Below are 12,853 nucleotides of genomic sequence, written 5' to 3' on the forward strand. Positions count from 1 at the left end.
TTGACGCATCTCACAAAATTAAAAGCCGGGGTTTATTAACAGACTTGGTAGTCAGTGGATTTTGCAGCGTTAAATGTATTTCCTATCAATCAGTCATTTTATGAAAATCAGGAGGAAAGCAGGCAGGCAGATAGTTTGCCCAACTGGCAAAAGCAGCACTCAACTAACTATTCCTTTTGTACACTGGGCAGTTATTTACACAGCTTCTGTTCCAGGTAAAGATATGCTGATGACAGGAATAAACACAAATGTCAAGATTAATCAGGTAATTTTATTTAATATTTACCATTCAGCAGCAACCAACATGAACATCTAGGCTAACAGAATCTCTTGAAATGTTCTGCTATATAGCTGCTTCAGAAATACACACACATGATCAACTGTTCATTGCCAAAAAAAAAAAAAATTTTTTTAAATGGCTTCAAGAGCAAATAACACTGATTTATACTGTGCCCAAGCACTAGTCAAGGAATCTATTAAATTACAGAGGAAAAGGAAATCAAAGAAGCTTTGTTATCTTATGCATGTCACCTTATTTAAATGGAAGGAAGTCTTCTTTAAAGCAACAGAAATACGGATCTTCATATATATATATATATATATATATATATATTTAAGGATGTGATTACAAACACAAAGTGTTATCATCAAAAGCAAAAGCTAGTTCAAGAAATTTTCAACCGAAAAACTTGCAAGATACAAAGCTAAAATTCATGTTCCTTTTCTCTATTATGAATAATTTCACTAAACATAAATATTTTAACATATATTAATTTTCTGACATTCAAAATTGTAAAGTCAATATGGCAGAATTATTGTTAGAAGCACATATGTACAAATATTTTTTTCCGTACATAAAGTATTTGGCATAATTATAACAATCATACTGCATCCACAACAGTTTGCTTTTATTTTTACTTTTTTTTACACATAATGGTATCTCTTATTAAAATTAACCAGTTATGTACAAAAATACTTGAACATTTATTATAGAAAACCTCTATAACCAGCCTCAACAGCGTATACCTGCTGAATGGTTTCATTAAGGGAATATAAAAAAGTTGTCACTGCCTTCCAGGTAAGCTATCAACAAAAACATACACAGTTAAACTAAATTGAGCTTCCCAACAAAAGAGGGAAAATATTCAACAGTATGATTTAAAATACAGTTCATATCTATTGTCAGTTGAGTGTTATAAACAGTCAGTAAAGAAAACAAAGATACAAAATACGTTACCACATACAAGGTGCTTTTTTCACACTCCTATGACTGTGTCATGAGCGTCCCTATCTAGATCTAAGATGCTGTGTTGCAGTATTCAAGCTAGAGTGGTCTACGGCCATCCTCCTTCAACAAAAGGACAACAGGATTAGCTAAGAAGACAAGCTCCATCAGTAATCATGGAGAGTTGTGAGGAATTCCTTATTTTGTGCAGGATTGAAAGTTAATGCCCTTGCCTTTTCAAAGTCCTTTTGCCATTTAATCGTGCTAATATGTTTTCTCTCTGTTTCTTCATTTACTCTATTAATTTACTGCTGTCCTGTATTGATTCCTGAATTCTTGTTAATGGGACACATTAATTTGTGCCTACTTAACACATGAACATCTGTTCTTCTTTAGTGACAAATTTGGTAGAGGAAACTATCAAGTGAGGAAGCACAAAATTCAAGTAAACATTTCTCCTAGGGTCTTCTGCTTCATCTACCCGATTGGAACTCTGGAAGTAAATTGTACCTTGAAAAGAAATACAGTAGATACCATGGTGCCAGGGTACTAAAGGGTTTACCAACCCATTGGTAAAGTAGCGTTTTAAGAATGTAGACATCAGCCAAGGTCAAAAGCAACCTTAAAGAAGTATTTTGCTTCAAGAACAAAACCGCTTCCAGTCCCAATCCTTGCAACCCCTTAAGTTTACTGTCTCACTAGCTTGCTTTAACTTTTAATTCTGAAGATGTGCACTTATCAATCTGTTCATAGAAAGAGCCAGAAATCTCACCTTATTTACAGAAGTCTTCTAAAATAAGGAGTATTGTGTTTGTTAGGATGTACATAGACTTAATAAGCTTTCTTGAAGTATCAAGTATTCAGTAAAAAGTATACAACATTATCACGCTTCGTATTGTTCATCAATATTCTATTGGTTTTAAGATTAAACTATGTAAAAAAAGTGAACATAAAAAGATACAAAAGAAGGCTTTATTACTATTTATCACTTCCAAATGAGAAACGCTGTAATGAAAATTCAGCCATACTTGGAACACCTGGCGTTTGAGATCAGTAACTTTTAATATTGTGCAACATTCTATTAACAAGTGAGTTTTAATTCCATTCATCTAAAGACAAATCTGAGTAAGTTATTAAAGTGCCTACACTAAATGTCTTCTCACCATACCTCTTATTTCTTGTAAACGGCAGAGAATTCATGGCAGGGAAATAGAAAAGGGACTTCTTATAACTGGGAGACTTTCCGGGGCAGGGGTCTGGGCCGCGGGCCGGGGTCCGTCCTCCTGGTCCCATTCTCCAGGTGTCCCGATCGCGCCGCCAGAGGCTTGGGGGGCAAGGCGGGCGGTTCCGCCGTGATGGGGATGGACAGGCTGTGAGGTAGCGGGACCGGGCGCCGCAGAGTCCGCTCGTACACGCTGTACGGCGGCGGCGTCTTGCTCTCCTTGCGCACCAGCTCTTCAGACCCACTGTGGCCTGACCCCGACCCCGGCGCCACCGACTGTTCGTTCACCTGATTTTCAAAGCCTGAGGTTTCCGACGTGCTACACCGGCTGAGGGACGAAATCCCACTGCTGTAGCTGCCGGACAGGACGGGGGAGTTGGAGATGAGTCCTGGGGAGTGATACTCCACCGGAGAAGGGGTGAAAGACTGCATGGATCCCTGTGCGGAGTGGAAAGGGAGGGGTGGGGGAGACACAGCAGAGAGTCACTGACAGACACTGTGATGAGCTCAACTGTGTCCCCCACCCATCCTTAGGTTGAAGCCCTATCCCCTGACCCCCACCCCCCACCCCATGTGCCTACATTTGGAGATACAGCCTTTAAAGAACGAGTAAGTGAAATTGAGGCCCTCGGGATGGACCCCAACCCAATCTGGTATCCTTTTAGGAAAAAAAATTGGACACAAAGAGACACCAAAGACGCATGCACACGGAGAAAAGACCCTGAGGACATAGGGAGAAGGTGGCCGTCTGCAAGTCAAGGAGAGAGGCTGCAGGAGAAACCGAGAATGGTGGCACCTTGATCTTGGACCTGTAGGCTCCAGAACCGTGAGAAAATACATTTCTGTTGTTGAAGCCCTCCCAGTCCATGGGGTTTTGCTCTGCCGGCCCTGGAAGACTCATGCAGACACCCAGACTCAAATCTGAGTGCTGGCGTGCCTCAGAACCACACATATACATCAGGCATTTATCTGCCAGGGCCGCCAGTCCATTCGGTTCACCTCACTGCCCACTTTACTCTTTATCATGGTCAGGACAGAAAGAGGATAAAAGTACTCAGGGAGAAAATGCAGAGGCATATCATTAGTCCCATGGTTTGAAGGATAGGAAACTGGCAAAAACCAAAACAAAACCAAACCCGTTGGAGATACCACTTCCCTTTCTAGCTCAACAGAACCACTGGAAGTTCTAGCAACAACTGCTCACTTTCTCTTACTGGAGATATTATTTTGAAGCTGAGCAGGGCTGTCCCCTTTGGATGGGGCATGAATTCTTCACTTTCCCACCATTCCCACCCCAACACACTGAGGCCTCCTGGCCTCCTTCACTCATTTGTTAGCTGTCTAGCCCCGCTGGCATTGGAATGTGCTACTTCCCTAAGGGTTCCACTGGGAAATACTGCCCCCTACGTACTCCTTGAGTCCATTCAAAGCATATTAGCTTCTTAAGGTCTTATAATAAAGCAACCTAAATGACTTTGTTCAGCCCAGTGCTTCCTAAACTTATTTGACCATAGACCATTTTTTTTTCATGTATCACGTAAACGGCCTATAAAACCAAGAAATGTTACCCTAGACTAACTTTACCTTGGTCTCTCTTTTGAAACAAAAACAATGCTAGTAGACACAAATCCTTTCATTTAGCAGGAGCCTAAAGTTAAGCATGGCTAGTTAAGAGATCCAAATTCACTGCAATTTTTTGTTAAAAATTAGACACTAAGTTCAAAATAAGGCAGGTAAGCTGAGTCTTCACAGGGTTAATTCCATCATTTATTTGCTGATAAAACTATCAGTCAAGGAGTTTTCTGCATTCTAAGCACAGCAAAGCTTGTAACTTGGTAGCACTACGCCCTCTAATGTAACCCAGGAGTTACAACACAAATGTTCCACCCCTTTTCTCTTCAAACCTATTTTGTAAAAATACGGCTACTACGAAGCTACCTATGGCCGGTAAGAGCATAGGCAGGTCTGTGGAGAGACAGTATACACCACTTTGCTAACTATTTGGTGACTACTTGAACATTTTCAGCCCTTCGATTCTTTCTATTTTTTAAGAATCAATTCCTAGTCTTATTACTACTCTACACAATCAAGTTAAAAAATGCATGTATGAATTCCATAGCAACACGAGGGGCTCTTTGCAAGCAAGGGGAAGTGTAACGATGCGGAAACACCATGTTGCTTTTGTTCCCATCACATCAAGATGACAGTCAATGGCTCAGGGTGAATGCAGTCCCATGTACTTTACAATTAATAGCTGCTCTACAGAATGACAACCAAACTAGCAAATAATTTGCACCCACCAGCAAATTCTGACATCAGCAATGTTGGCAATGCAAACAAAATCACACTTCTTTGCAATTTTCTCCGTTTGGGGGGGTTTCCTTCCCGATTCTCAATTTCTACCAGCAACAATCCTTAGCACCACAGATGTATGGGATCACAATGTGATCCCATGTGTTTGTAGAAGCTAATTTGTCCTTCTATTTTACATTAGTTAGAAATGTCTCATCAACAAAAAGGACATGGAATGTGTAAATCCTAAGTCATTCAGGTACAAAATCATTCTTTCAGCACTCACTTCAACCTCATAGTAGCCTCTGGCATAGCAGCTCTGAACACCTACCTCTGAATGTACTGACAATCCTTGCAGCCAGTCTGACTCAATTTGGATAGAGACTAAATATTCTTTTTTTAAAAATTAATTTTTAAAATTTTTGGCTGCATTGGGTCTTCGTTGCTGCGCGCGGGCTTTCTCTAGTTGCGACGAGTGGGGGCTACTCTTCGTTGCGGTATGTGGGCTTCTCATTGTAGTGGCTTCTCTTGTTGTGGAGCATGGGCTCTAGGCGCACGGGCTTCAGCAGTTGTGGCACGTGGGCTCAGGAGTTGTGGCTCACGGTCTCCAGAGCACAGGCTCAGCAGTTGTGGCACACGGGCTTAGTTGCTCCGTGGCATGTGGGATCTTCCCAGACCAGGGATCAAACCCGTGTCCCCTGCATTGGCAGGCGGATTCTTAACCACTGCGCCACCAGGGAAATCCCTAAATATTATTCTTTACCTTTGTGAGGGATTCTGTATGTTTAGAGATGTTAAGAAGCCTATGTCTACATATCAAATCAAATGTCTGACCTTTAAAGCTTTCCAGTTTGTTTCCCAGAAATTTTAAAATTCATTTTACTGCCTTGTTTTTCATGATCAAGTATGTATCTCTAATGTAAACAGAAACCTTGGTGTAAAATATTACAAGAGGAAAAGTTGGCTTTGGCGTTTTCAAAATGGGTGAGGCTGATGAAAAAGGCACTGGAGAATAGTTAGTAGATCTTGATGATTGTTTTTCAATATACGTGTTTGTTTTTGATGTCCCTTAAACCAAAAGACCAGGCTGAAAATGCCCTAGGAGATACATGGGGACCATTTCTTTCTGAAATCAGTGTATATTCTCACTCTAGTTTGTACATTCTCTTGCCACCATTTGGAGAAAAAGCCTAATAATCTGAAAACAAATGGCAGGCTCCCCAAAGGGAAAGCCTAGTGCTGTTTTCTTACCCATCTTCCTCTCCCCCTTCTTTATAGGTTCTTTGCCTGGTCTGTGCAGATGAAAGCACCTCATTGATGTACCAGGGAAAAAAGTAATGTGGGGCCAATCTCTAGCCTCAATCTAAACAAGAGCCTGTACCTTCAATGGAGATCGCCCAGCAGGCGATGGGGATACCGACGTCGTGTGTCTTGCTGGTGAAGCTGTAAAGACAGAGAGATCATTTCAGTTCAGAAAACCAGACAGCTGACTACCTGCAAAAGCCCTCTGTGTGTACATACCCATATAGATGATCTAGTGCACAAGGGTCTAGGCAAGGGGGTGGGGAGCGACTAAATGGTGCCCACCCAAAACAGATTCTTCACAAAGGACGGCAGCTCCAAGACATGGGGTAATTAGTGAAAAGTCACCAGTGTATACATGATGCTTTAACCACAGTGACAGGACCCCAAGCTGGTCCAAAGTCCTTCCCACTTCCTCAAAGTCCAGATGCTTCTCTGCTGCTTGGTCTATTTCAAAAGGTGCTTTTAGGTGTGAGGTGCCAGGGAGCAGACTTCGGGAAATAACTGCTGACTTTGGCCCTGAGCAGGAACGGGAAGACCCAAGTCATCCAGACAGCTTAGAATAGGTCCCAGGAATATACTGACATCAGCCTCCCCTTCCATCCCCCAATATTCCTGAAATGGACAGGAAAGCCTTGGCCATATCATACAAGAGGTAAGAAGTTTTCCATTTTTCTCCCTAATGTTTGTCCTCGGGTCTTCCCTTTATCTCTGGGAGGTGGTACCCTATGGATTTTATCATCAAGGCCAAGAAGAACCCTCTCTTTGTTTCTCCCACCAGATTTTCAAGCCTTACACCTGGGACACAGCTTGTTTGATGGTACTGCTCTGTGTGTGCGCTTGTGGGTCAAATCCAGCTCTCTAAAGCATAACCACACATACTAAAAGCCTGCCGTGACACCGTCAACATGGTGCGTATAAGCCAGATTTCCCAATTCTGCCTACAGAGGTTTCCATGAGCTCAGAGTTCGCTGCTCTGTGATGAGCTGCCATTCTCCCAGATGTCACAGTGAGGGCTGTAACTCATAAGAAAACTACAGAAAGGCTGAAGGGAAGAGAGACAGTTACAGATCCCCCCAACAGTGACCACACATGATGACATGAGGACAGACCATGACAGCAATCAGTGAAGAAGGGAAGGCAGCCCTGCCAAGTTAACCGGGAAGAGGTATGGTCGTCCGTGTACTCTGAGCCTAAGGGACCAGGAAGAGTGGCCGGTCCCCACACTGTGGGGTTGTGTGGCCTCCATCTTACACGCTAGGGCATGCTGTCAGCGTGTGCCATGTTGCATCACCACTGTTAGTTCTACTACGGCATCAATTGTGGGTGTTGAGTATGGAAGAAAAACATGCACGTATAGAGAAGCAGATCTTGATTGGGAATGGTATGTCTGGCAGAAGTCAAGGTTTACTATTACTTGGGACCCTCTTCCTCTCAACTTAGGCATTCCCCGGTACCGTCACTGTGGGATGCGCAGTAGCCCCTGTGCGTACTGCATGTTTACAGTGATGTTTCTCTGGAAAGACCTAAAGTAGTTCTATCAGTGTCCTTGTCTACAAGTCTGAATGAGCAGGAACCTAGATACCATGAATATTACTTACTGTTCCTTAGAAAATGCTTTTTGAGTTCCCAACTTTAGGTACATGCCAGGTTTAAATTGGAGGTTGCCTGAAAATATGGACATCATGAATAAAATACCAATTACTGGTTGATGAGTTTTAAACTCTCATGGTCACACTGACCTACTTATGCAGAGTATCAATTAAGGCTAAAGTTATTTCTTTTTCTGTTTGGAGATCTCACATGTCTTTCCAAATCTATTGGTGACTTTTTGCTTTGGCGAGTATAAAACAAACTGGGCAGCACATAGTTTATTTTAAAAAGAGAGAGAGTCATTTTTCTTAGTGAAAAAAGAAACTAGAAAGATGAGATGCTAAAATACAGCAAATGAAACATGGACGATCAAGCCAGAAAAATCCATGAAAAACACAGTGTCATATTTTCTCTTGCCTTTAGGCTGTTGTATTTGTAAAGCTTCAAAACTACTCTAAATATATGTTAAGTGTTGAAAAGGCTCTCCCCATCACCAGGATAGGATAAGTAAAGCAGGGTAGCCCCTCTTAAAAACCGCCCCCATATGCAGGTCACCAAGCAACGGCTTGTTCAGGAGGAAAGGGGAACTATTATTGTTATAAACTCATGAAGGAAGTTTCTTAAGCATAATTTTTAGTGGTTCTCAAGCCTAGAAAGGTGTGGTAAAATACAGATTCTAAGGTCTTGGCCCAGAAATAGTAAAATTCTGATTCAGTAGGTCTGAGGTTAAGCCCAAGAATTTTGCTTCTTAAACCAACACCCTAGGGGATTCAGTGCCTTGAATGAACCCTTTGAGAACTATGACCCTTGAATACAGACCTGTCTAAGCAGCAGATAACTACGGATGCACGGTTCGTTGTTTTCCATAAGCCTATCCAACTCACAGTCAATCCTATTTAGGGGCTACCGGAAACTGGGGCATCAGTCCTGAAGAAAGTGGCTAGACTTAGTAAAGGTTGATAAGAATGAGGTGACTCAGGACAGCATAGAAAAAAATGCTAGTGTCTCAGCAAGGTTAGGGTACCCCCTAAATTCTGAGGATGGCATGTAGGAAAAGAACATTCTACAAAATCTGTCTGTGGGGTTTATTAGGAATGGTGCACTGCTTGACTTAGTGTAACAGGAGTTCAGGAAAGAGGGGGAACACTACAAACAAATTATATAGCTACTACTAAGGACACCAAATGCCTACCTTTTTGAGGAATTCAGGACAAGCTGGAGTAGTCAATAAAAGTTATTTTATGAAAGTGATTAAGTGCTTCAAATACCCACCAGTCTGTGTGGGTCTTGGAGGGACAGGGGGAGAGATAAGTTTCCCACCGTCTGACATGTTCTTGGCTTCCTTCCCACTGTCCAGGCTCCAGCTGCTAGGGGTGGGATTCACAGCTGGAAGGGAAAAACACAGCTAAAAACACATGGTCTACTTGGCCCTGTAAGCACTCTACATCTTAGAAGAAAGTCAGAATTATCCAGAATGAAAAAATCAACTGGATTAAAAAAAACCAACAAACTTCCTAAATACCAAACTTTTACTTAATTGCCTACCTCACAGTTATAGTTGATATTTAATTGGGTGATAGCAGGTCTCTTTCTTTCCCTCAAGCAGTCAAACAGAACTATACATCTCTACACGAGAGTGTGGAAACTTGAGAATTATAGATTTGTTTAGATGCTGGATAACAGATGGAAGATGTAGTCACTAGACTATTGTAAAACTTGATTTTTAGTAGAAATTTCTGGACTAGTGTGGCACCCTGAAAGGGGGAAGGCAGTGGCACGCTAATATCTCCACTGTCTGGCAGAATTAGTGGCAAGAAACAGCCACGCCACACCATCCTGTTGGCCCTTGTTTCTAAAGTCAGTGGGCTATAGTGAAGAATGTCCTAAAAAAATAATTTGGAGTACTGACGGTATCATTCCTTTTTTGTAATCTGCCTGCTCCATGCTTCAGCAAGATGCAGAAATATGGAACAACCCCGTTAGGAACAAGGGCAAGGCACACAAGGTTATAAATAGCCGCTCTGTGATGAGGTTTACGACATCAAGCCTTTAGAGATTTCCAGTAGCTTGCTGCCTGAACAGACACTGCCACCTGATGGACATATCTAGAATTGCAACATTTTACCATTCTTTATATTACCACTTTCATTGGATGGAACTACCACTCGTAAAATACTTTTCCTCCGGTCCTTTTAAATGTGCTTTGTGGTTTTCTTTGGTATAAAAGGTGAGAAAAAGACCACGTTCCTAAATTCTCCCGACAAAGATCGATATCTGACTTGTAACTTTAAAGCAAAATGTGTGTTTTAAAATAACTGGCTGCAGTTCCGCTGATTTCTATTTCGCAAGGAAAGTTTTAATGTATCAGTGTACTCAAATGACGATGCAGTCGAGCTCTTAATAAAGACAGTTACAACGCGCTTTACACGGATATTTCGTTAGTGACTCTTAATCCACTGGCCCGGGGACTGCTCTGATTTTTTGAGGCCTGACCCTGGGAGGTGAGCGGGTGCCTTGCTGCCAGCCCTGCCCCCCTGGCTGAGGAAGTCGCATTTCATCTGCTCTTCCTCTGCTGTGTTGCACAGACCGATGCTAACTGGCTATGAACTGCTAGGCATGTGTTTGTTTCTCATTTTTTCAGGTGACCTTGAGGCAGGGCACACTCCATCACGCACGGGATTGCAATTCTTAAAGAGCATCTGAGTCCCCGCAAACGACAGATGAGCTGGCAGAATGAACTCTGTAAGGCAGACACAAAGTGGGACCAGGGAATCGATCTGAGAAGGTGCTTTCTTTCATTGCGCTGAACAAGTAGCCTAATTGGCCACTTTGTTTCAGGTAGCGCAGGCCTTGCCTCGGTGACTCACTGAATGACACCAAAAGTCATTAAACAGAGGAGTCCCTACCTTGCTCAGATTCTGCTGTTAAATCCTACAAGAACACAGTTTGTGAAGAACGCATCTGAAATAACTGTCTTTCATTCATCTCCTAAAGAGCAAATTAGTCCAGATCGTTAAAGGTCTGGAGATCTGCCTTCCGCACAGACACACGGGAGACTGGAGGAAATGAGGACAAAACAAACCATTACACATTCCAGGACTGATGAAGGGGCTGGCTTTATACCTACCTTTCTCAGGCGCAGAAAGATTTGGGTCACTGCGTGGCAAGGCCCCGTCTCCAATATGATTAAACAGCAGCCTCTGGAAAGGCACAAGAATCTATTTTTATGATGCAATATGCTAACATGTGAGACCTTCTAGAAAATGAGATGATTATCTTATTACTGAACCTTTTCGTTGAAAAAAATGTTTTTATATGCTGTGATGAGGCTAGGAACAAAGAATTCAATTATATTTAAGGGAAAAAGGGCAGAGACCCTTAGGGTTCAAACAGTGTTTTAAAAGTCTATACTAGGGCCTTCCTGGTGGCGCAGTGGTTGAGGGTCCGCCTGCCGATGCAGGGGACACGGGTTTGTGCCCCGGTCTGGGAAGATCCCACATGCCGCGGAGCGGCTGGGCCTGTGAGCCATGGCCGCTGGGCCTGCGTGTCCGGAGCCTGTGCTCCGCAACGGGAGAGGCCACAGTGGTGAGAGGCCCGCGTACCACACACACACACACACAAAGTCTATACTAGATTTCAAATATAAATGGCAAACAGGTTTTGTAATAAAATGCAAGGAAAAAATAAACAGTAAGCAATTAAGTTATGGTGCTCTTTGTAAATACAAATGCTAGACTGGCAATACGAAATGCAAGTAAGAATTAAAGGAGGAATATTAGCTCAAAAAATCTCTAGTGAATGGACTTTACATTTTAAATCCTAGATTAGGTTAAAACGTATGAAATGGTCAATATGTTACAATTTTTAACGCACAAAAATGCCAGTTTTACATGGTTCTACCTAACATATTAAACAAAAAGGCGCAAAGTCCTTAAAAGTAGACGCACCAGAGCAATGTGTATTATTGAAATTTTGGCAACATGCACACTTTCAAATTTGACCCAAAGCAGAAAATTCGAGAGGCTAACCAGCAAGTCTTTCATGCTAACCAGCATGCTGGTGACATGCTCGCCAGGAGCAGACGGAACAAATGCAACATCAAGTGACAAAGGGAAATTAAACCAGTTAGCTGGTCCAGCCAAATGCACGCAGATATAATTTCTGCAAGACATCAGTGTCGTGTGGATGAGGTATCCTGGAACTTTGGGGAAGATCACACAATCAGCAAAGATAAACCCATCAAGCCAAACCCCACTCACTCTCATCCCTTTCCAGATGTGGCTACAGACTTCTGCCAGGATGGCATAGAAAAACAGAGAAACGAGCTGGAGGATAAATAACTATTATCCTCTGCTCCCAAGTTTTCCCCAAATAATCGGTAAAACTCAGGGCTCCACATGAATCTTATCTTTGAAACCCTCCTTCAAAGCACTTGAAGGGCCCAGAGGGTCAAAACCTTGGCCCTGCTCTCACTCGGACTAACAGAGATCACTGCAAAACCAAGTCTGGGGTGGGTGGTGAGGGCCACGTGCCTTATTCCTGAGGGCTGCAGGGGAGGCCCTAGGATTCAGCTTCCTCCTCAGTGCATCAAAGAAGAATGGCAAAGGTAAAAAGACATGTTCCTCACTCTTGGGTACCTCAGCAAGGAATCCATGGCAGCTCTCTCGAGTTAGGTAGAGGCAAAAAGAAACGCGGCTGGGCAGCCATGCGTCTCCTCAAGGGTCTTTGGCTAATGTAAGAAGTTCCTCCAAATTTCTGTTACAGACACATGCAGACAGACACCCCCCAACTCATTCACCCAATCACCCCTCCTAATGTTCAAGTAGCAGCAACGAAATTAGTCTGATCAAGGTGGGTAAAATCATTTCCCATTTCCCTATCAGCTTTCCTGCTCAGGCAATTACCCACGTATCCACATCAGACACATGGCTCACACAGAAATTCCTAACAACAGGCGCAGGGCAGAGGTGTGCTCTTCACCCAGCTGGACCCGTCAACACAGCCTATCTGGTGGCCTCTGGCAGCTACCGTGAGGTTCTGCAGAGAGACGTAAGCAACAGCCAGACGTTTCCTCGTTTTCTAGAATTTCCATCCCACAAGAACTACCTGAGAAGGTTCCACAGGTGTCGGGTAGATGGCGCTGCATGGCCGCTCTCTCGGGGACAGGCAAGAGTTTTCTCTGGAATGTTTGTGTTTGTCAGACAACAAAGGAGAAGCTG

The 12,853-nt window shown here is 43.0% G+C and overlaps 1 protein-coding gene across 3 annotated transcripts in view; it reads right to left on the reverse strand.

Moving 5' to 3' along the window:
• Positions 1 to 251: 251 nt before the first annotated feature.
• DOCK4 (dedicator of cytokinesis 4) overlaps positions 252 to 12,853 on the reverse strand; it is a 478,765-nt gene continuing 466,163 nt past the window's right edge. For all 3 annotated transcript variants that reach the window (XM_073809841.1, XM_073809840.1, XM_019925305.3), the window contains 5 exons: positions 12,741 to 12,850; positions 10,762 to 10,834; positions 8,907 to 9,020; positions 6,121 to 6,182; positions 252 to 2,885 (listed from right to left, as the gene is read on the reverse strand). In XM_073809841.1, coding sequence (XP_073665942.1) covers positions 2,451 to 2,885; positions 6,121 to 6,182; positions 8,907 to 9,020; positions 10,762 to 10,834; positions 12,741 to 12,850 — 794 coding nt within the window. In that variant the 3' untranslated portion in view covers positions 252 to 2,450. The remainder of the gene's footprint in view (positions 2,886 to 6,120; positions 6,183 to 8,906; positions 9,021 to 10,761; positions 10,835 to 12,740; positions 12,851 to 12,853) is intronic.

Source organism: Tursiops truncatus, chromosome 9 (assembly GCF_011762595.2).
Source record: "Tursiops truncatus isolate mTurTru1 chromosome 9, mTurTru1.mat.Y, whole genome shotgun sequence".
Taxonomy (NCBI): domain Eukaryota; kingdom Metazoa; phylum Chordata; class Mammalia; order Artiodactyla; family Delphinidae; genus Tursiops; species Tursiops truncatus.